Source organism: Engystomops pustulosus, chromosome 7 (genome assembly GCF_040894005.1).
Source record: "Engystomops pustulosus chromosome 7, aEngPut4.maternal, whole genome shotgun sequence".
NCBI lineage: Eukaryota > Metazoa > Chordata > Amphibia > Anura > Leptodactylidae > Engystomops > Engystomops pustulosus.
Genome location: NC_092417.1, coordinates 159,348,057 through 159,373,654, shown reverse-complemented (window position 1 = coordinate 159,373,654; position 25,598 = coordinate 159,348,057). Strand labels below are relative to the sequence as shown.

The 25,598-nt window shown below is 41.2% G+C and overlaps 1 protein-coding gene across 3 annotated transcripts in view; it reads right to left on the bottom strand.

Annotated features, from left to right (window-relative positions):
• Window positions 1-25,598, bottom strand: part of BBOX1 (gamma-butyrobetaine hydroxylase 1) — a 63,945-nt gene that overhangs the window by 37,766 nt on the left and 581 nt on the right. Inside the window, exons 2-5 of one of the 3 annotated variants that reach the window (XM_072118550.1) lie at window positions 24,533-24,577; window positions 18,471-18,898; window positions 11,893-12,007; window positions 589-787 (exon numbers count right to left, since the gene is read on the bottom strand). In XM_072118550.1, coding sequence (XP_071974651.1) covers window positions 589-787; window positions 11,893-12,007; window positions 18,471-18,854 — 698 coding nt within the window. In that variant the 5' untranslated portion in view covers window positions 18,855-18,898; window positions 24,533-24,577. Of the gene's footprint in view, window positions 1-588; window positions 788-11,892; window positions 12,008-18,470; window positions 18,899-23,092; window positions 23,116-24,532; window positions 24,578-25,598 lie in introns of those variants that run through there. The other 2 variants (XM_072118551.1, XM_072118547.1) reach the window with 2 other exon arrangements.

The following is a 25,598-nucleotide window of genomic DNA, read 5'->3' as shown; positions in this document are numbered from 1 at the left end:
ATATAGAATAGAGTACACCATGTTACATGCAAGACTTGATGCATACTTATTGTGTTGCCCAATCATACACCTTCATATGATATGATGATGTAGAAGACCACCTCTATACACCAGAATCCATTCCAGAACTTCTAATGACTCCAACCCACAAAATTTGATATAAACCCAAACTTTACAGTTAGGCTCTCTCAACACTAGTCATGATATGACCATGTGCAAGAGCCCTCCTATGGATATCTGAATAATAGAGGAACAGGAGTAAATAGGTCATTCGGGAAAGATTCTTTTGATGCAAGTTTCCTGCCAAATAATTTGTATTTCCTAAAATATGTTGGACTGGATGAATAAAGTATTTTTTTTTCAAAAATATGGAGTCCTGTCCAAACTCCTCTGTAAACAAACTACTTAAAAAGATACCGACTGTTTCTTTCAAATCTTTGGTTTTCGTTAAATCAAAAAATTGTCTTATGATAAATATTTATCTCGAAGAGACAAGTAGTGAAAACTTTACTCCAAAGCTTTGATCATTCTTCTAGTCTGTTCAGACCATCTAAAAAAATAGCAATAATAAACATTATACCTACTTACCCATAAAAAGTATGTCTCATGTAGCCTATTCTTCTGCCAAGTCTAATCAGTTCCCCCTGCTTTATGGGGGCGCCTTCCAACAGCACTATTCCTACTTCCCGCAGGGTGGAGAGCCACTTGAAAGCCGCCTTGTCACAGCGCAGGACATCCTCATATGACATTGTAGGTATTTTCAGATCACTTCCCCAGTAAAAGCGTTCTACAAGAGAAGTATTGGGTTATTTACACAATTTGTACATTTATCTAAGGACTAGGTAAGAACTGAAACCAACAGGCATCAAAACCAACCATACAGTATAGCAGCCAGAAGCATGATCCCATATACTTTGTAGACCATGAATGATGTTGCCTATGACCATCCAATACAATTGCATAGGGCCATGGAGACCCTGCTAGTGTCATCTCCTAGCCCCTTCCACTGCTTAAAGAATAGTTGAATGGGATCTTATAGGAATTAATGGGAAAATTAGGCTACAGTCTCCAAGACTAATACTTGGTGGAGATCAACCTTCTGCCAGGAGACCTAAACTTTTAACCTAAAATGTAGCCTAATGGGTTATGGTCACCCAGCTCATCTTAATTTTCCATTGTATCCTGATAGATCCCATTCACGCATCATCAAGGTACTGTTAGGTTCTAGTATTTTTAAGAGCAGTCGAAACCCAGATACAACAGAAGACAGTGACAGAATCTAAGATTTTTTTTCAAAAACAAAATTACTATTTGCAAAATATTAATCTACTAATTGAGTTTTCTAAAGTCTCCGAACATATACATGTGCAGCCCCGTGTTATGTGATGAAGCATATGTCGAATAATGGCTCATTAACATTTACGAGGGAGAGCAAATACTAGGAATATACTTTTATGATTCCAGGGAGCGGTATATACTTGTTTGTCTAGGGGGGGTGGGGGGGGGGGACTTCAAACTCTCAAATGTTGGGTTGTAACTTGGAAAAATTATCACAAATGTGGAAAAACTGTGGTGGACATATGAGAGTTCAGGACATGTGAGAAATCATTTTTAGTGGTTTACACATGTTAATGCCATTCATAAAAAGACCCCTGTTGATTACATGGAAATGCACTGTGATGTTGGCAGCCATTAGGAGCGCTGCGGTATGTTTTTTGGGAATAAATCAAATGGAATTGGAATCCTGTGATTAAAATCCAAGATGGTTTAATTGTAGAATGCATGGAGTTTCCTTACTTCACAAACCATAAAATCTAGAAGGTTTCCCTGTTGGTGACAACACATTGGAGATTGTGTGGGTTCACCGAGTTGCCAGATGGGTTTTGGCTAAATCTAGGTTTAGAGTCTAAAAGATTCCCTCTTTAACCACTAAATAGATATCTAGGCTTCACTGTTCATGTTATTACCCCAGGAGCAGTCTCTGTTGGAACAGCTAATCGGCTTTTGGCTCTGAGCTCCAGTGATGGAGCGGGATGAAGTAGCGCTTGTCTCGAAATCAGCTCCCCAACACGGTCTTAAAAATCAGTTATTGGTTTATTGCTACGCGTTTCGGTCCGGTACCCGGACCTTCGTCAGGCATGGGCCCGAGTATCCACAGCCTATTCAGCCCCGGCCTCCCCCTCAGCTTTACCTCAATGTTGGAACAGCTATTGAGAACTTTGAGGTTTGGTGGACACAAGTTGCAATCAGGCAGGACAAAGTTATGGCAGATGTTCATACCCAACAGTAAGGCCCCAAACGTTGTAGGGGATGTATATCCGGCCACATAAATTGTGTTTGTAGAGCAACGCAACAATTATAGAAAATAGAGTATGTGGAGATATAAGAAAAATGATCTGTAAATACTAACAAGACTTGGTCAGACCACATCGTATGGAACTTCATGGAAAGAACAGATGCCAGGGACTTCCTTCAGAACTAAGCACAGCCAATGTAATTGGAGGAGCTTTGACTATTAAGGTTAAATTATTAATTTGAAGTCAGGGACCAATTTATTTTAAATAATGAGAAGAAAAAGTCATCCAGAACCTCAGGACCAGGAATACTGTAGATGCCAGAAGTTCCAAGAATAATGAATGGAAAGAAAACTCCAAAATGTGCCATGTAGACAAATTGCCGACAGCCAGTCTTCTCCGAGGCTATGGCAGTAATTAATCTGGAATAACATGAAGTTGCTGATGTGTTCATACAGTAGACTGTCAGCTCTGTCATGGTTAGTAGATGTTAAGGATGTATTTTGTAATTTTCTGAAAGCAAATGAAGAAAGGTTTTTTGAGGAACCTTGAACCCCCCCTAGACACCAACTTCTTTGAAGCTGTTTGGAAAGTATGACACATGCAGACTACGTGTATTAGCAGCTTCATCACGTCTACATTATGAGTTCTCAAGGATCTTAGATCCTTGAAGTAAAAGCCCTCAAGGCGAGTTTATCCTACTGTATGACAAGTCTAGCGAGTAGACTCAAAGACCAATTACATGTCTGACAAAGGTATACAGAATGCGGAGTGACCCGCAGGCGCTCTCATTCATCATTTTATGACGCAAATGAATTTCGAGTGTCAGCACTCGAGTTCCTGCTCTTAGAAGGGTGATAACCCTCTACTTTTTGGAGATATGTATTTTAAGTACCGTTTTTGAAAAATACTTTGTATTCTTTACACCAAACAATCCCATGATGCCTAAACAAGACATGGGCTTTGGTTGCTCTTGTACCATCTCTGGACAGTGCAAAAAAGAAAAAACTAAAATTTAACTCACCAAAAATAATGGATCACAAAGCAGTCTTTATGGGAGGATTGGGGCTGGGATGATTGACTGCTGGTCTGGGACCAGGAAAAAAATGTCGAAAAAAAATTATAAAAATAGTCAAAAAGTTACATTTTAAAGAAAACTTCAGAGGCTATTGGGGGCGCGTACTAGCCTGGCTGGGTACTGGGAGCTAAGGCTACTCCACGCCCCAGTAGCCCTTTGCAGGTAATTTACATATTACTAAAATAAAGTTTTTAACAAGTTAGATTAGGTTCCAGGATTATTGAATTACAAATTAAGGCAGAGGCAGGCAGGAGGAAACTACCATCAGATCTACTTCTGATTCCTCATGGTAGGTTTAATTTAATGGTATGGCATTAAAAATATTATGTGATCACATTAAAAAGACAAACAAAAACAAAAAAATGCAGGTGATGTGTTTCAGGCTAAATAGTAGCATAGTACCATCTCTGCCTGCTGGGAGGACAGTGTCATTATCCTTCTCTGCATCATCCTTAAAAAGACATGAAACTCGTATTGTTCCAGACTTACAAGGTTGCAATGTACACCATATGCTATGGAGATTATTCTCTAATTAAGCCACACCTCTTACCCGACACAACATAAAAAGGGATGTATCAATCTAAGAGACTAAGTATACAGTCAGGGAGGCTACAATATCTCCTTCATTACAACTGTGTGACATTTGCAGTACCTGTAAAAGTAGTATGTGCCCCCTCACACAGCTTGTGCGGCACACTTCATGCACTTTGATCATACAGGTAATCTGGTACCTAAGATTAAGACCCCCTTGGGACAACAAAAGGGGGGAGGTCACATGAGATTATATGAACTAACTTAAGAGAAGGATGCCTGAATCTTTTTTCGTTGGAGAATATCAATAAAATAAATTACTTCTTTAAGGACTCCAGTAATTACAATGCACAATATATACTTAGTGACACATCAGAATTCGAGAAAAAATAAATTTTTTGGGGGGAAAAAAAAAATATAAAAACAGAACTTTAGCCGATGTGGAAACTTAAGTTATGATAAAGTGTTGTTTCTTTAAATATTCAGACTCAACGTTTTACTAGGTGTTAAAATTACACGTCTCTGTCCAAAAATACGAGTGTAACCAAACTCCAAATAGCTTTTATTGTGCAATGAATTTCCTGCAATTTGGACAGATGTCGGAATCATTAATCCAAGTGTAAGCCAAAGATCAGTTAAGCCAAAAATCACAAAAGGAGACACCCAATCTAAAATTGATTTGTATTATACTGTATATTCATGGTAAAAAGGGATGAGAGTTGGCTCGGCGTATGAAATACTAACCTCTTCACCACAGTTCCACCTGTTGGGGCTCGTTTGTTGAGTAGAAGTGAGAGGATGATCAAATATGAAGTTTTAGCAGATTTTTAATTTACAGACCCACAGGTCAAAATAAGGTCTTCTGCTTCTGTCCAGTATGGCAGTGCAGGATGGGGGGGGAATAACAATCTGATTCATAGGGTCTTACACTGATCACTAGATTGAGGGTACTAATTGATTGAGTGGTAGGTCGAGCATGTGTCCTGATGTTCCATTTGACATGAAGGGAGCACCTGCACTCACATTCACGGACTAGAACAGTTAGGTGAGTGATGGTCTCAGTATTCCAAAAATCCCTTAGTACAGAATGGAGCAGCAGGAAAAATGCTTGACCTGCCTCTTCATCATTGGGGTGGGATTTATCACGGCTTGTAAGCCTGAATACCAGGAATTGAGATTATTCCGGCCTCTATGCCACTTCAGCAGGTGGTACCAGGTTGTGGAGTGGGCCATCATTGGGCAGGGATGCCCCATGCCTATGCACTACCTGCATCAGGTTCCCGCATAGGCTGTAGCAACACCTGGCATGGACCTGAGCCGGGTGCACTATGCCGGAACCTCTAAATATATATATACGGTGCAGGCCGATGGGCTGGGTCAACACAGAGAGCTGGTGCCTGATACATCTACCCCAACTAGTGAAAACAGGACCCCTTATCAAATCATAATTGGGGATCCAAGCAGTTGGAGCCCCACCAACCAGATCCTGTGGAAAGGGGATAACAAGCAAACTTGGTATAAAACCTTTAAAGAGTAACTTTCAACAATTCCAACTCTTGGATAGCTCCGCATCTTCCAGCAGTGTTAGTATTTTTCTGAAGCCTTCCTGATCCAATATGTAGATTAGACTATTTACAGGTAAGTGCTAGGTGACAACCCACCCAATTGACAGTTGAGAACTTAAAGAAACATATACTGGATACTGGAACTAGAGAACAAAAGCTGTACCAACCTCAGAGGTAGGGGATTTTTTTCAAGGATTTCAAAAGTTGGCATTGGTGGAAGAGGGGAGAGGACCTCTATATAGGTAGGTGATTTGTATAAAGCATCTCTACTTTTCTCTATACAAAATTACTAATGCACAACGTATAGTTGGTGCCACGGCCATTGCCCCTGCTCTTGCTCATTGCCCCTGCTCCAAAAGCAGTAGGAGTGTACCAGAATACTAAAGCCTGAGAAGCCGATGACCATTTTAAGGAATAAAGAGAGAACCATCATAGTAAGGATAGCACCAGTTATTTTAAAGGGGGTTTCCACTATGCACTCTTATACCTGATGTGATTCTTGGAGAAAGCTTTTCCAGAGGTCCCATATACTTAGAATGCACATTCTCCATTCTGATGGAGAACTTGGTGGAACTTGTAGGTTCCTTTAATGTCCCAGCAGTTGGATCACCATCAACCAAACACTTATGTGGTGGATATGTTAATACATATGGAAATCCCTTTACACTATATATATTACGGGTTGTAAATGAAATTTTTATGAACTAGAAGGTTGTTTTTCACAAACTCAAAGTCCTTGGACATCTCATGCTAATTAGGCTAACACTGATCTACGGCAAGTTGATGGTCCTGGTCTGGAGGACCCTTGACCTGCTCATCAGGCAGCCTAATTTGCATAATAGTTACTGACTGGGAGCAATGGGGACTAGAGAAAAAATTCCAACTCCATCAAAGTCCTCGGTGTGACAACTATTAATATATGCAAAGAGCCACAGTTGGGGAAAGGTGGTGAAAGGTTCCATTTAATGAACATCATAAATTCTGTGGAAAATTTGGTCCCTTTAAATACCATTCTTTAAATTAAACTTGCTCTAATTTTAATGGTCTTAATTTTCCATTCTTCTAGTTATGTTGTGAGATGTGTTCATGACTCCATAACTATGGTATGTGAGTGATGATAGATTTGTTTAACTTTTTTTTTGGTTCAAAAATGCTTTATTGGGCTCTCATCAGACTCTCACTGGGGATGAAGTCATTGGTTATTCTCAATTTTTTTTATATTCATGACATCACTTTGTATGAGTAGCAGAGGAAATGGCTGTGAAGTTCCATGCCCCATAGCTGGAAATTAAAGGGAACCTGCCATCAGCAATTGGCCTAATAAACCACTACCAGAAAATTGTGAAGCAGCGCAACACCTAGTTTTCGTTTCTTTGATGGTCCAGTGTGATGGCTTCATCCGGAAAATTAACTTTGAAGTGCAATGTAAATTGGTTGTATAAAGTCAAGGAGGAGGAGATTATAACACTGAAGTCAAGGTTGGGGGGTCTGAGCGCCTCCTCTTCTGTGATTGACATCATGCATCAGACTTCAGAAGATTTGGTTAATGATGTCTCTGGATGCAAGACCATCAATTACAGTGAAAGGGGCTTTCTGAAGAAGAGAGAGCTTGACTTCAGTGTTAAAATCTCCGCCTCCTTGACTTTATACAACCAATTTACATCTGACTTTAAAGTTGATATTCTGGATGATGCCACCATATGGGGTCATGAAAGAAACATGATCTGGAAGGTCTTACACTGTATGACAACATCCTGACAACTTATGTAATTGTGTACAAGTGTGGCCTTCATTCCATTGTCTGGTGTCGATTATGAAGTTGGTTCTCTTGTTACCAGATGTTTAGTAATACATTACATGGAGTATCACTTGTGCCCGAAAACCGTTCCCTTGTAGTACAACATAATTTACTGCTGTGTTAACTGTGTCTATAAACATTTCCATACATTCAGAAGATGTTTAGAAATACTCTGGGCAAATCAAGGAATAGTAGTATATTGCTACAGTGATGTGATGTGATGTAATTAAAGGGCAATCACGCAAACACAAAGGAAACCTGGTTCTAATACCGACATATAGGTGTGAGTTAAGCGGAGGTTAAAGATTGTACAGTTTTTTTTTTTGGAAAGTTCCTTTGATCATAGAATATTCCGCCGTTTGGACTCTAACTTGTGGAAGAAACTGGCGCCAAGTGTTTATTTTCTCTGCAGTGCCCCCACAGGATGAATGATGGATCACATGGTGTTGTCAATAGAATGACACACTTGTACTTTGTGTACGATTTAGCCATGAATGGAGGTTTTCCTTCTTCAAAGAACGGTTCTGTTCGGGATATTAAGAAAACTGCCCAAAACTGTCACAGCTTTTTTCTTCCCCCTCCCTGTAGAATGACCTCTATATAGATAACACTGGCCCATCATTACATCACTACTGACAATAGATGTCACAGCTTATCTCCTCCTCCTCCCTGTACAATGACCTCTATATAGATAACACTGGCCCATCATTACATCACTACTGACAATAGATGATGTCACAGCTTATATCCCCCCCCTCCCTGTACAATGACCTCTATATAGATAACACTGGCCCATCATTACATCACTACTGACAATAGATGATGTCACAGCTTATCTCCCCCCCCCCCCTCCCTGTACAATGACCTCTATATAGATAACACTGACCCATCATTACATCACTACTGACAATAGATGTCACAGCTTATCCCCCCCCCCCTCCCTGTACAATGACCTCTATATAGATAACACTGACCCATCATTACATCACTACTGACAATAGATGTCACAGCTTATCTCCTCTCCTCCCTGTACAATGTCCTCTATATAGATAACACTGACCCATCATTACATCACTACTGACAATAGATGATGTTACAGCTTATCTCCTTCCCCTCCCTGTACAATGACCTCTATATAGATAACACTGACCCATCATTACATCACTACTGACAATAGATGATGTCACAGCTTATCTCCTCCTCCTCCCTGTACAATGACCTCTATATAGATAACACTGGCCCATCATTACATCACTACTGACAATAGATGATGTTACAGCTTATCTCCTTCCCCTCCCTGTACAATGACCTCTATATAGATAACACTGACCCATCATTACATCACTACTGACAATAGATGATGTCACAGCTTATCTCCTCCTCCTCCCTGTACAATGACCTCTATATAGATAACACTGGCCCATCATTACATCACTACTGACAATAGATGATGTTACAGCTTATCTCCTTCCCCTCCCTGTACAATGACCTCTATATAGATAACACTGACCCATCATTACATCACTACTGACAATAGATGATGTCACAGCTTATCTCCTCCTCCTCCCTGTACAATGACCTCTATATAGATAACACTGGCCCATCATTACATCACTACTGACAATAGATGATGTTACAGCTTATCTCCTTCCCCTCCCTGTACAATGACCTCTATATAGATAACACTGACTCATCATTACATCACTACTGACAATAGATGATGTCACAGCTTATCTCCTCCTCCTCCCTGTACAATGACCTCTATATAGATAACACTGACCCATCACTACATCACTACTGACAATAGATGATGTCACAGCTTATCTCCTCCTCCTCCCTGTACAATGACCTCTATATAGATAACACTGACCCATCATTACATCACTACTGACAATAGATGATGTCACAGCTTATCTCCTCCCCCTCCCTGTACAATGACCTCTATATAGATAACACTGACCCATCATTACATCACTACTGACAATAGATGATGTCACAGCTTATGCTTTTATTAAAGAAGTCAACTTTAAATTGTGAGTGCGAGTTTAGTTATCGCAATGTCTCCAGTATTCCAGAAAAGCTCCATATTTGTACCACATATTACTTACAAATAAAATGTAATTCTGAGATTAAGATCTTTCACTACGATACAACAAAGCAGTATTTCCTCGGCTACTGTATATAGTAACATCAAGAGACCAAATCCATTAGAGTAACATTGAAGTTTTATTGCCAAATGGTATGAAACAAGTCATGTATTATGATCCTCTGGAATCCGGAGTGGAAAAATAAATTCTGGCGTTGGCTCCTGAACCAGCGGTTATACAATAAATCAGAGATGTTCAGCCTTAACTGCGGAAAAAAAAAACCTATTTCCTGACAGCTGAAACTGTTAAAAAGCGGCCACATACGAAGGCGCATCACGGATCACTTTTAATCGTCTTCCCTTAAGCAAAAACTGAATAGGTCATTGATTTATATTCCTCACAGGGTTAATCATGATTACATGAATTTGCTCCTAATATCTCAGTTTTGACTTCATTTAAAAGTGATGGATCATCAGAAAATGATCTATATTTCCAGTTCCGGGTCTGGGCAGGGCTGTATTTAGACTTGATGCCGCCCTAGGCACTTACGCCCCCTATTGGTGTCGTCAGGTTATGGCTTCTGTCTAGCAGAGGCCTCCCTTAACTAATAAAATGCACAGCAACAACTTCCCTTAAAGGAAACTTACCATCAAGTAGCCCAATCCTTGTTTTTCTATAAAAGCCAGAGATCTGTGCATGGGCTTCGGAGCCGATGCCATGCAGCTGCGAGTGTGCACGCTCTGCACTGACTATCTATACAGAGCCACGCTCAGCATAGAAAGTCATTGCATTCTTCCATCAGGACAGGCGAGTATGTACTGCTATGCTCCCACATATAGCACAAACTAAACCACTGCCACCAATGTATTTTATAGGTTCTGCACATATGTCCCCCACATTCCCTTGGCAATGAGCATATCCCCAAGCCCCCTTCGCAATGAATGACTATCTATGCTGAGTTTGACTCTTAAGAAAATTGCCGATAACAACATGTCCAGCAGCGGCCTCCCCTTCACTAACAACATGTCCAGCAGCGGCTTCCCCTTCACTAACAACATGTCCAGCAGCGGCCTCCCCTTCACTAACAACATGTCCAGCAGCGGCCTCCCCTTCACTAACAACATGTCCAGCAGCGGCCTCCCCTTCACTAACAACATGTCCAGCAGCGGCCTCCCCTTCACTAACAACATGTCCAGCAGCGGCCTCCCCTTCACTAACAACATGTCCAGCAGCGGCCTCCCCTTCACTAACAACATGTCCAGCATCGGCCTCCCCTTCACTAATAACATGTCCAGCATCGGCCTCCCCTTCACTAATAACATGTCCAGCATCGGCCTCCCCTTCAAAAATAACAGGTCCAGCTGCAGCCTCCCGCATACACTGGAAAGTACATAAATTTGAACATTTACCTAGCAGTCCATAGGCCATCATGGTTAAACAAGGGAGGAGTTCCAGCACCTTAATCCATTGAAATTTTCTTTTTATTCAAATCCTTTTAAAAAACATATGAGGGAACAACAAAAGCAAAACTGTGTGGTAAAAGGGAAAAAAGTAGCGCTCAGCGACGTGTTTTGAACTCCATTGTGCCACACTGGACCAGTGGTGAGGACCGAAGTTTTTATAATTTTTTAAGTCATCATTCTCTACAATGATCTGCACTTTGCTAAATATCTAAAAGGAATTTTCCTCGAATTCCTTGAATAAAAAACATAGTTTGAGGGCTCCAGCTTCCAGTTCCAACATTAGTGCAATTCTTCTGGATTTTGACCCTGCACTCATTCAACCGGGGGAAAATGGGACGTGCTTTAGCCAATCAGTGACCTCCTTGTACCTGGTGAAGACAAAGAAGGCAACCGGTGGCGTAACTTGATGCTGATGGGCCCCAGTGCAAAGTCTGTGCCAGGATCCCGTCTATAATGTATGGTTTATAGTACATGTCTTCTCATATGGGAAAGTGACACTTTATGGGCCCCCTAAGCCTCTTGGTCCCAGTTCCAACCAAAACCCCCTGCAAGTTATACCTTCCCATAGCAAGAGGAATTGATATACCAAGGAGGCCATTCATTGGCTGGCCGGATACAAGCTTGAAAACCAGAAGTACTGAAATGAAGCTGTACCAGAAGCTGCAGGAGGGCAAGTATGTTTTTTTTTTAAATTGTAAAATAAATATGTCCAGACAATGGGTTCACTGATCAATGCCAACGAAAACTAAATAAAGAGACCCAAAGGAAAAAAATATACGCAAGAATAAAATCCCAGTTAGCATAAATTTTACAACTTTTTTACCATTGTAAAACGCACACAGTTACATGGGTAATTTCATACATACATTCCTAGTAAGTAATGCTACCCAACAGTGACCTTTGGTTGAAGCCTCATAAAAACTTAGAGGGCAGTAATAAATGTATGTAGCAGGTCAACTACCGATGACTTCTACTGTGGATAGATCGTTAGTAGTTACGGTGTCTAAAAAACCACTACAAAAACTAAAAATATGGATATCCAAGCCATCCAGAATAGTTCAATGACTTTCTATTACCTTGGAGAAAGAGTTCCTCTTGCATTTCTGCTCTTGACTCTTCTGAAAAACATCTCTTCTTAAGCCATTTGGCTTCAAATTCACTTTTGTGATCATCTGGCCATGTAATAGACACCTGGGATGGGGGAAAAATAAATTTTTTAAAATAAAATTTACAATTTTTGTTAGATTTTGAAAATTCAAAAAGTCGATGTGGTGGTTCCTTACGACGCACTCCATGGGTCACCATATGGCTCCTCAATAGGGTGTTGTATTGTTATATGCTTCTAGGGAGGACATTTTTTAATATTAATCTTAAGACCTTTGGTAAGTTCATGGTTCTGAACCAAGTAGTTACAGATTGTTGGTGATTGATAAATTGGACAATTGTGACCTACAGGAAAGGTAGCATACAGCCATCGCTTTCGTCCGAAGAATATTTGCTCCCACGATTGACCAGGAAAGTCGTGGTTAGAAACACAATACCGATACGATTCCTTCCTCAGGCCGAGATACAGCCCAAAAATCAGTTCAGGAGGACCCATAGTTTATAAAGTATTCTCTGTCTACAACCTTCCTTATTGTTTTTGACGAGAAACAATGGACCTCCTCTATGTTCTCCAGACCTTCTTCGATAGAATTCTATAATATAATGTTGAAAGGATTTCCGCGGAATCTACCTTAGTATCCGCTTAGTATTATGTAAATATTGTCCCCTTAAAGCTCTACTTTAGCAATGATAAGGTCATTTACAACTCAGATATCATATCATAAGGTAATATATGCATGTACAAGGCTTTAATCAACCTAACTGGTAACAATGGGCCCTACTTATCCAGAGCAAGGAAATTATAGTGAAGTCTGATTGGCTGTTAAGGGCGACACATAAAAATCTTATTAAAACTGTAAATTAATTTTAATTTGAGAAACACAGATCAGCCATTTTTAGACCATAAAAAAGGTGAAAAAAAAAAAAATTATGAAACGGTCTACAAGCAAAATTGCCTGAAAAAAGTTTAAATGGGGCATAATGATGGGGGGTTGTCGTCTGGCGATAGTCCCTTTAATTATAACAACGCAAATTCCAGCACTTTTAGATCATATGTTGAAGAATTTAAAATCTAAAAAAAACTAAAAATATATATGACCTTAATAGTACAAATGATGTCGATAATTTTTGAATTTTTTTTTTAAATTTGCATATATTTTTGGATATTTTTGTTTTTAGAAAACATGTAAAAGTTTATGTTCCTTTATTAAAAAAAAATTGCTTCAGATGAAGAGTAGGATGACACAGTCGACTTTACTCATTCATCTTTTTTAAAGGGATGTCTTATAAGTTATTACTTTAAGAACCAGAACATTAAAGTGATCCGCAAAGATTTATGACGAACTAGAAATTTTCTCCAACTCTTTTTGTGAACAGTGTCTGGCAAAAAGTTCAAGACAGCTGTCGAGCCCGACCCGATACTTCATACAGAAGAGAACACCGCTCTCGGGCACCTGCGATGAATTAAGGGGGCAGAAGATCACACAATTATGATGTATCCGGTCTGAGATTTATAGCACAGTTTCCTCTCTTACGCAGGGGATATAACTAATACCGCGTAAGTCATTTTGCTGGATGAGCACACTGAAGGTCCTAGTTCTTTAAAGCAAAAGGATTCATCATTAAAAGGGACATTAAAAAGAATTTTTTTTTTTTTAAAAATCCATGTTTTTCACCAAGATCCTAAAATAGATTTGTAAAATTGTAGGAAAAGAATCCATCAGCTCTTGGCGTTATTGAGACTGTTTGATGACCGTGAGATACAAATGGATGGAAAAAAGTTATTTCGAATTTCGGAACACAATCAAAGCCAAATTCTAAATACAATTTTACTTAAAGGGGTTCTCTGGAGGTGGAAAAACATGGCTGCAGTCTTCCAAAAACAGCACCACACCTGACCATGGTTACCGCCAGTACTGCAGCTCAGCTGTATAGAAATGAATGGAGCTTAGTTGCAATGCCACACACTACCCATGGTCAGGTGAGGTGCTGTTTTTGGAAGACTGCAGCCATGTTTTTCCACCTCCAGAGAACCCCTTTAAGGAGGGCCCTTCACCAGTTTTTTCGCCCATTCTTCAGCTACTTTGATAGTTATCCTCATGATTCCAGCATAGTGGATAGGAGCCTATTGAAATATGCCAAGAGTTGGAGTCTGTGGAGGTATTGAAAGGTCGTCTTTTACACGGATCTACTGGATAGGTCAAAAGTGTATGATCAGTGAAAGCCCCATTGCTAGGACTACCACCAAATACATAAGAAGTAAGTAAAGGCAACAGTGTCAGACAGGTTCTCTGAAGCCACCACAAAAGAGGATTCTGAGGGAGCCACCATCCAATTGGTCTCAGGAAATAGACTTTACAAACTCCAAGTAGGGTGAACTTCGGTTAGACCTCTGGGATCCATAGAGAAGTAGGATCCTGGGGACGCTGATCAGTGTAGTGACCCAGAGTAGTGGAAGAGAGGGCCTAATAAACCAACTCCTGCCATTAACTGTAACCATTGTATGCCAACATTAAGACCCTGCCAAAGAGACCAAGGTATTGTACCATCTCCACCTAATGCCCATTGTCAGCACTGTGTATTATAATATTTTATTATTCATGTTTAAGGTTTGATGATTTTTGTAGATAGATGGTTAGCACCTCTAGATATAAAGTGTGCAGCAGACTAGGGATCCTACCCCGTAGACTTTGTAAAAGAATAAATGCTGTGCACAATGTGGTATCAAGAAAGCGCTATGTTACGGTATATCACGATGATAGAAGACTTCTTCTTCTCAGTCCTCTTGGTTCCAAGGATTGTAATGTATTAATCCAGCAAGCTTCCCTTTGTGATTACAATATACAAAGTCTTCTATAATTCTGATATACCGTAACAAGGAGCGGAGTATATGATCTATGTATGCTATATGAGGCTAGGTGTTTACCATGCATCACGGTTACCATTTTCTGTATTGTGATTACTTGTCAATTTCCTAACTTTATACATTTACTTTTACAGATCCGATAGTCACCATCCCAACGGGCTGACTAGTAACATGTCCCTAGTGACACCCCAGTAGTCATTTATCAGCTCAGATAAATCACGTCTCCTTTGGTTATCCTGTACTGCGCATGCGCACGCACCCCTCGTGCGACACACTATGTACCACAGCTCCATGCGCCATGTTACGTGCCACATTATGCGCCTACATTTACCGATACTTCACAGCACATGATCCTGGCAGCACTGTGATTTGATCCACGTCACTCAGCCCCTCCCATGGGCTGTTTCTTTATATACTCACGCTCCCTATGTATACAGAGCGTGCAGTTGCACCATTCGGAACGCATCTTGTTTAATAGTATAAGTGGATCCACGCAACTTAGTATGGCATTGCATACCCCCTGCAATATATCTGTACTCATGCCTATATTTGTGTGAATATATGATGCAATCTATGTGTTTATGCCATCAAACACTCTATTTTTGGCTGTATAGCTGTTGTCCATACAGCATCGTACATGCATACAACCAGGTCTATCCTGGATAATATATGGTACTTTCTGTTGCTTCTATTGTATCTATGTAATGCATTGTTACATCGTTATATGACCGATCGCCCATCAATACGCATTACTACAAAATGTATATATGTATATCGTATCCTGCAGATACTGATGCCTTATTTTGTATTATATCTCTTTATAGTGTTTGACAAAGGCCCAGGGGGCCGAAACGTCACTGTACACAACTGTACTCACAATAAATCCTGATCGCATTTGATACCACGTTGTGCACAGCCTTTATTCTTTTACTAAGGTTTGATGATGTTATCCTGTCACACAGTAGCAGGTAGGCATCCTAATTGGCTAGCCACCCAGAACCTTCTATAACCTAAAATTAATAAAAGGGTTTTCTTCATGGAGTGTTAGTGCACAGTTAGACGTACTGTAGGTAAAGAGTAAGAAGTAACAAGTAGAGTCTGGGGTTTGTCTAGCAGAATGGAAAATGCATCGTATTGAACACTAAAAGACAGCCAACCAACCATCACTGCAGAGTTGCTTAAGCCTAAGCCAGCCCCAAACTAAGTCTGGGATTGTTACAATCTGCGAGTACACCAGGGCAGACCTTACAATCATGCAGCTCCCCTTCGTACAACATCCCTGTTAGCTACGATGAGTGTGGGTGGATTGCCACACTGAGAGGGTCACTGTGACCACCCAGCTGGGCACCAGTAACAAGACCAATCCCCATTCCTTGTTGGGTCTGGCAGGTATCCTAAGGCCATTCCAGGAGCTGTTCCTTCTTGCCACCAATGCTGCCAAGTCTATGTTAGCCTTAAAGGTAATGTGGAGTAGTTTTCCATTCAAGCAAATCACACTGCTGCATTACTTTCCAAAATGGAAAACGAGCAATGGCGACAGATCATCATAGGCCGCTACTAAACATTTCATACGCACCAGTCTTGCCGTTTCAATTACTATAGATCAGAAGTAATATGTTCCACTAAAACCTTAAAGCAATTACTTCTTCATTTTTATTCAAATCTCTTCTCTCATTGTAGAGTACAAACATCTGACATGATGGTAGAATGCGGTTTCCTTGTATGTTCAACTTAATTGTTCATTTCCTTTCAGTGCAATCCTATAATGGTGCCATTAAAGCGGTTTGGGCTCATTACGTAAAATACCCACGAGGACCGTTAGAGAGAGAAAAAACAACAGTGATTACCGCATCAAAGCCGGCCATTGTTTTCATTCCGATTATCTTTAAAGGGATACACTCTTTGCTTGTTTCCTTCCATGTATCCATCTTCCTTGTAAAATAAACGTTTATGTGATGGAGATGAGTCTCACAAGACGTTTACTAACCAGAAAACTGCTCAGAACTGATTGTTTAATCGTTTCTTGAAATAGTAGATATATATTTAAACTATTTGATACATATATAGCATTGAAACCCCAAGACACAAGGTATACTCTACGTCACATCTAACCACAACTTTCCATGGTCTAGATGGTTTCTTTTCTTTAATGGGTCATTGATTAATATCTGGCCCCAAAAACAGTCCCTTTGAGTTCAGATGTTTGTTGCTGAAAGTATCTGGGGAGTAGTTATCATAAATATACATATATTACTCCATGGTGGCCATGTTCTGGTTGATTTAACACTAGAGATGAGCTGATCAGTAGTTTTAAAGGTTGGGTTTGGCCACATGATCTGGACAGCCAAACCAGCAAGTTGGCACCCAGGATACTAGCTACGGCCACCCCCTGGCCAATCATGGCCCTGACTGGTAGTATAGGGCGTCCATTTACCGGATTGACTGTTTGGCTGACAATGCGTCAATGGGGCTCATTTAGTAAGGGTCGCGGATTGCACCTTTGACGGACTGGTTGTCTTTTTCGGGGATTGCATGGCTTGGACAGGTATTTAACAGGAGTGTAGCACGCGATCAGATTGTGGCGCGGCTGCGTTGGCTTCCATGCGACACAATTTAGTGGGCATGCCTCCAGACAATCCTACTGATTCAGACTGGGGATTTAACTTTCAAGTTGTGTCGCATGCCCCAGCACTTACATGCACCACGAAAAAGAAGGTGAACTCATTCTGACCCAAGCAGGATAGCAACACATGCAGGATATCGGGCACAAGATCTTAGAGAATTGCGGCAGAGTACATGTTCGTCGGACAATGCACTTTCAATGAACTCCGTCAGATGGGTAAGTAAATTTGCCCCAATATGTCCGAACTAAAACTATGGTTCTCTCACTGCCCACCACACTGTTATATCTGGCTCTGTGACTAGTTCTTAAATGAAAAGTCTAATGGCCCTTTAAAAAAAAACTCCAGACATTATTGTTTGTCCCAAGTTAAGGTAACTTTTCCTACAGGGATAGTCTTAGCATGGCCTATCCTACTATATTCCCTGGTTTACTGTGATCTGAACTCGGATTGTTTATCTGACTTTATATCTATTTCACCTGCTTCGACCCTTTAGCTAAATAATAAATTCAATGAAATGTCCTGATCTTGAATGTTACACTGACCATGTCTCATTCTATCCCTGAGCTTAAGTGTCTTTCAACCTCTTAGTGAACAGGTCAAGAGATATCTACTTTTCCAAGAGGTATCCACTATTCTAAGAGATATTGACTAATCAAAGAGGTAGTAACCTGGAGACTTCCTGGTGAAGAGCGAGAACCAGAACCAGGAGACAACTTAGATACTACTCTTAGTAATAGTCCCAAGTTAGATCCACCTAGAAATTCTGTGAATCGCACTGCACACATTTTGAAAAGCCCAACATCCAATATACATGTACGGTGTATGTCAGGTACAGTATAGATGACCTATTGAACAAAGTGTATAACCATTGCTTTAAGAAGACCCTCTTCGATTTGGGAGGTCATCTCAAAGAGGTCTAGATACCGGTCAACTACTGCGAATCAGTAGATATCCAGAACGATAAAAATTATATTAGAAAATGAAAAGATTTACCGGATTTTAGGATAATTGGGGACAAACACCTCAAAACATTGCAGACTTATGATAAAGTGAAACGTACCTTGTTTGCGTCAGTCAGATCAACATTTCTTAGACCGGTGTCCACATCCAGATTCTCAATGGGAAGTTTTCTTGCCTTTGCGGAGTGAAGGAAGCACTGAGGGCACTGGCAGTTATCTCTCAGCCACACGTATGGGTACAGACTGTGTCCTCCATCTTCCCAGTGCACGCAGACAAAGCGTTCAGCATCCAAAGTCTCGACATTCCGAATCATGGCCTCAGGGGAACAAGTCTGTTCAAATACAGGAGCGCTGTGCTGCCAGCGGGATAAATACAGCAAGGAACTACAAGGAAAACATTTGTTCCTTTGAACTATTAGTGATGTGTACGCTACAGAGAATTGGACTTTGCTCCGTAATAAACGTTTGGCTACAGAAGCCCACATTGTGCATCAGCCTTCACAAGTCTTAAAAGTCCACTGGAAGAAATCTGAAAGGGAAAGAAAGATTTGTATTACTATAAGGTAGCAGAAACTCCTAGAAGATGAAAGTAAAAATTACTGTAGGATGATTAAATGGTCAAAGTATTAGACCCCCCAAAAAAACCATTTAGGTTTAAAACTGGAAATACCTTAGGATTGCTGAACTCCTTAAAGGAAACCTACCACTACAGATCTACCTATTAAGATAGATCCAGGGGTAGGTGCATCTAACGAGGATAATCGTTTAGTCCCCACAATCTTTTAGAAAGTTTAATGGCCTTGATAGGAAAATTTTCTAAAGAGGCTACTGGGGCATGGAGTAGTCGGAGCTGAGGCTACGCCATGCAGCTACTCCACACTCCAGTAGCCTCTTTGATCCTCCTACGCAGGCATCTTCAGCTCGCAACTACAAGGAGCCGCGTGCACTTCACCGCGAAGCCGGAGTTCTGCACATGCGCAGAACACAGGCCAGCGGCTGCGCAATCTCAGCGGATTCTAAAAGATTGCGGGGACTAAAGGATTAGCCCTAAAAAGGGCTATCCTTACATTCGGTAGATGCACCTATCACCAGGGTCCACCTAAAAAGGTAGATCCGTAGTGGTAGATTTCCTTTAAGCTCCTTCACAGATAACAATAGTCTGCTTTTTTACGTGTTTGGTCAACCATCTAATGACTTTGGGGCCTCACACCAAGCTCTCCCTTTTTGGCATTTATCATGGGAGATAAAAATTGAGCGAGTTGGAATTCAACTCTCTTCCCATGCAGAAGCCAAGATGATTTTAGCTTTCATTTGGAAGCAAGTTAGGCCAACATCTATCTTGGATGAAAAGGGAACTTTCCTCCGTGGATGGTTAGGTGTGCTCAGGCTCCTATTTAACATACATCTACTGGTCTACAACTATACAATGTAGAGTGGAAGTTGTCATGGACATAGTCCTCTCTCTTCCGCACCATTCTGGTCCTTCTTTAAAGAGGTTGTCCAACAGTTACGTCTTATTACCTACCCAGTTTTCAAATGAAAAGTGTCTCATCACTGCAGTTCCCTCCAAAGGAATGAGAGAGAACAGAGTTCATCCATCACTATATGATGGTCAAACATGGTCACCACCACTCCATTTAAAGTTAAGACTGTCAAAGATTCCGGACAAAAACCAACGCGTTTCAAATGGAACGACCACTCCTAATCACGGTCAACCCCGATTAAGAGCGTTTGTTCTGTTTGGAAATATGGTATGAAAATCCAATAAACTTGAAGCCTTTGGAGTGCCGCTGAAGCATTGGAATTTTTTCATTATGAGACACTTGTCACCTATACGAGAGTTTTATGTTCCCTTTAAACTATGTAGTTTATTCTCCTCACATTGAGATCTTTTTCCGGATGACACTACTATATATCCAGAGACTGGTCTTAAATGTCAGCTGCTGCCTAGAACCAACAACCCACCTATACATTCCTGGTCATCATTGAACCGCCTGTCTAATATTCTATATACAAGTCAAATTTCCTGGTATTTTTATTGGGAAAAATGTATGTATTATTTTATGTTTATATAAGTAAGGAATCCGCTGGTGCTTTGTCTCCATTAGTTATAGTCTCTGAAAAGCAAAGTTAATGGAAAGGGCCATAAATATTTGGGAAGCCTTCAGCTGCACTTGAAAGACTGTTGATACTAGACATTTGCAGTAGTGTCTTGAGATGTATAGAAGGTGATGGTATTGGTAACTTCTAGGATCAGTCCTGGGGCTATAAAGTCAGGATTAAAAGAATGGTGGGGGTAGCTACAGGACTGATTACGTGGAAGGGCAGGGGACGACCTGGCATTTCGGAGATTCCTAATGCTAGACACCACCCCATTGGCGTGACATGGAGCAGTCAGGCTCTCCGCTTGGTCTTAATTTGCCCCCATCCCACTAGTCCTTGAGATTTCAGTGGTTGCGAGAGGGTAAAATGTGAGAAGTAGGGTCTGGGTCGCACCATGTTACACCAAGATACCAAAAGAGTAGATGAAATTACACCTTGGTGCCCCAAACCCCCTATGAAGTGGTCCAGATGAACCTGCTGCCCACCACATTTTGGGCTCCCCATGATACCCAGGAAAGGATTAAGACTTTCCACGGGCCCTGGGCTGTATGAACATTATAGACCCTACAAGTTTGGAATTCACCTCCTAAATATGGTACTAGATTTAAGCATCTTAGGGAATGAAGGATGTGTCCCCCCCCCCCTTCCGAATGAAGGATGTGTCCCCCCCCCCCTTCCGAATGAAGGATGTGTCCCCCCCCCCCTTCCGAATGAAGGATGTGTCCCCCCCCCCCTTCCGAATGAAGGATGTGTCCCCCCCCTTCCAAATGAAGGATGTGTCCCCCCCCTTCCAAATGAGGGATGTGTCCCCCCTTCCGACTTCTAATTTGAGGTTTCAGTACCTTTAGAGGACCATCAAAAGGTCCCAAACTGGCTTTTGTGTAAATGCGTATTGAGAACAGGAACAAATGTTCAAAGATTACGGGCGTGAAGGTCCTTCTGAGTATAAAATTTGGTGGGTGGTTTGGGTGGCCATGCGCTCCCTAGAGGGCTCCCCAGGGCTATCGTCTATATTATAATCCACTACTAATGATATCAATGCTTTGTTTAGAAAACCAGCCACTGGGATTTGTTCCAGGAAAATCTGCCCCTCTTGGGAACCTTCCATGTGAGAGGATTGATCTTAGATTTTGACTTACTTTCCGTGGCTTTACAAGTTACACAACTATTTTTATGAATTGAAGAATAAACCTTTGTGCTCTTGGCAGGCGGCTATCTGCACACGTGTGTATTACAGCCCTGTGCAACCTCATATGTATACAGAACTGTAATGTGACTCCCAGAGCAGTTATTGGACCGCCATTTCGTAACTTTATATTAGTCGATTTTATGTGGAGAGGTTTTTATTTTTTGGCAGATTCAGAAAAAAAATTTTTGTATCACGTTTGAATAAGACCAGAGGAGGACGGCCAAGATCTGCAGAACGTATGACCTCAAATCCCCGGACCTGTTCAAAAGTAGCAGGATCTCCAGGTTAAAGGGGTTGGCCACTTTACCTCATGTTATTTGTATTGTGTGTGTAAGTATGGGGGGGGGGGGGGAGCCAGAATATTAGATAATTTACCAATATACATCTATTAGTAGTTCTTGATATGTAAAGTGAAGCCTCCTGTCTTTTACCTCATCAGCCGGAGATTCCCGTTCATAAAATAGCCGGAGATAGAGGGTCATGTGATCTGTAACTGTCCATGAACAATCGCCCTGCCACGACCTTAATCTTATAGTCATAAATAATATGCCAGGGCGATTGTTCATAGACGGATAGAGATCACATGACTCTCCATCTTCGGCCGTTTTATGGACAGGAATGTCCGGCTGATGAGGTAAAAGACAGGAGGCTTCACTTACATATCAGGAAAGCAGAGCAGAACTATTAATAGATGTATATTAGTAAATTAACTAATACCCTGCCCCCTGCACTTACACAAAAAACATGAAGTGACCAACCCCTTTAAACCCCCCCCCGCATCATTCAGGTATCTCCTATGCTATGGATAGGCGATAAAGATAAAGTGTGATACAGGGTCAACATCTGCAAAGAGTTTGTATATTCTCTCCATGTTTGCGTGGGTTTCTCCGGTCCTCCGGTTTCCTCCCACACTACAAAACATACTGGTAGGTTGATTAGATTGTGAGCCCCATTGGGGGACAGGGACTGATTTGGTAATCGGTGTGCGCTATATAAATAAAAGAATTATTATACAAACAAATCGAAAAATTTGGTAGATATATTTACATTGCGCGGATTTCAAATGTTTGCAACATCCCCCGTCTTCGAAGAATTTCAGAAATTGGAAAATGTCGTTATATGTTTTTTTTTAAATATTATTTGTAATTATATTCCTAATTTTATATTTTCTTTTTTATGTATAGCGAGTTGTCCATTGTCTTCTACATCTACTGTTTCCGTTTTGAATTCCGTACAGATCCGTGAAACAAAACCAGCGAGGACCTGAGCTCTTTATAGCCGCTCCGGTGGTAGGAAACCCCTTTCTTGTATTACACAGTCTTTGAATTTTTTGTATGAACTCCCCTCCCCCAACTACTACCGTGACATTGAGATTTCCTGCACGACGCATTGTAAGAGCGGAGATGTGGAAACATAATGGGAGCACAGTACCTTCTGATCTACAATAGTCTGTGTGTGTCCAGCTTGTGTATCTGCATGACAGGCTGTGGCCCCCAGCATGGGCTCCCGTTGTCTTAGCCTCTTTCCCTTTCCGTCAATCTTGTCCTGACCCTGTCATTGGATCCCAGCCATAGAGATCCAGCCCTGTGCTTCTAGAAACGTGACACCTACAGCCGGTGCATGTACTTATCTCTCCCTTCCAAGAAGAGGAGGGAACAAAAAAATGCAAATAGACGTCACATTGTCAATACTGAATCTCAACAATGAGCAAATATATGCAAAAAGAAAAGACAATAAAATTATAATATGAGATATTAGGACCGGCATAAAGTGAGTCAGTCTTAAAGGGGAAAGCACATCAGAAAATATACACATTTATACACTTATGCACTGATATATACATGTATACACAGATGTGTCCCAGTAGCTGCTGATCACATGGGGGAAGTACACGGCAGAAAATAGAGATGAGTGACCCCTAGTCCTGTCCTTCTATTGTCCCCTACCTCTGATCTGATCTGAGCTGCCGCTTCATGCTGTGTACTGTGGAAGATGCGCCCTGTTATATACATAGTATACTGTACAATGTGTAACATAATATGTATATAATAGTGCACATCTTATAATAATAATAATTATTATTATTTATATAGAGTCCACAGATTATGCAGCGCAGTCCAGAACTTGCCAAATTGGTCCCTGTCCCCATGGGGCTCACAATCCAATCCACCTTCCAGTATGTTTTGGAGTGTGGGAGGAAACCGGAGGAAACACACGCAAACACAGAGAGAACATACAAATTCTTTGCAGATGTTGACTTGTGTGGGAATTGAACCTTGAGGCTGTAGTGCTAACCACTGAGCCACCATGCTGCCCATCTTCCAGTCTATAGTGTGTCAGGTTGGATGCCGGGGCCCCCTGACACTGTGGACCCCAGAGCAGCTGTTATGGCTGCTACCGCTGTAGTTACGTCCCTGGGAATGGGACTGAGCTGCATACAAGTAAAACGTATGTGATGTCACTAGGGTACGGATGATTGCCAATCTCTCTCTCCTCTGTCCAAAGCATAAGTGATCAATTTATTATTTTATCTTGAATAAAAATATTGTGGAGATTTTTTTATTGATTGATGATGAAGCCCCACCCCCGGTGGGGGTGCAGTGCCAGCGGACAAAGCCACGCCAGTCTTGTTTTACATAAAAAACAGCGAACATTCAAGGCCAACCCTAACCCTTCACACTCCCTCCACGCCTACATGAACTGGAGGTTGCATAGTCACCGGATTCATCGCAATTTCTTGCATTGCACCAAAAACCGGAGAAACACCATCAAGGGTGGATTTGGCAGGGAGTCTAATCTTCCATGCAACCCCATTATAACGGGGGGCAGGAAAACATTCAATCCAAAATACTGAAAACAGTCCCCACTCACCTGTCCTGGGAGTGGAAGCACGAAATCCCAGTTCTGGGAGAGACGCTGATCCGGCAATCAGGTAATTATGAAAGGATAAAACGATGGGTGTAACTCCAGCAACTTCGGGTCCCATAAAATTCCAACAGTTTATTAGAAAATTAAAAACATCAGGAAGAAGCACCCATGATCCCTACTCATGACTAGAAACTACAACACAGTAAAACCACTAGGAAGTTTAAATGCCCCTGCAAGCAGAGACAGGTGGAGGTCATGTGATTACCCCAAGTCATGTGACTGCAGTAAAGGAGGAAGAGGAAAGAAAACAGCTGATAACAGAGAACAATAGATGAATAAAGGAATGAATATAAGAAAAAAAAAAGAAGAATATAAGAATGTATATAGAAATACATATATAATGAGCACAGGAGATAATACATTGATAATTATATCTATGTCCTCTTGTCAATCTTTCTTATATCCTTTCTTCTTTTGTTCGTCCAATCACATGATTTGGTACTATCACATGACCCGAGGCTCGTGCTTGTTTGCAGGGGCATTTAACTTACTACAGTCAGTCCCCGTGTCACGTACAAGATATGTTCCTTGGGTTTGTACTTAAGTTGAATTTGTATGTAAGTCAAAACTGTATATTTTATAATTGTAGATCGAGACAAAAAATTTTTTGGCCCCAGTAACAATTGGATTATCAAAATTTTTTGCTCTAATCGAACCAAGGATTATCAATAAAGCTTCATTACAGACACCTTACAGCTGATCATTGCAGTCTGGGACTATAGTAACATCCAGAAAGCTTCACCAGATGTCACAGGGGGGCAGAGGGGTCCGTCTGTAACTAGGAGTCTTCTGTAAGTCAGGTGTCCTTAAGTAGGGGACCGCCTGTATTAGTTTTTCCTTCGGTGTAGCTTCTAGCTGTGAGTAAGAACGCTGCTCTCCGAAACGTATGGGGGAGGGCTAACGTCAATGACTGTTTGTTTTTTTTTTTACGTCTAAGGCCGGCGGCACACGTGGCATTTTGAACCCAGTTTCCGTCTGTTTTTAAGCAGTCCGTTAAAAACCGCATGCG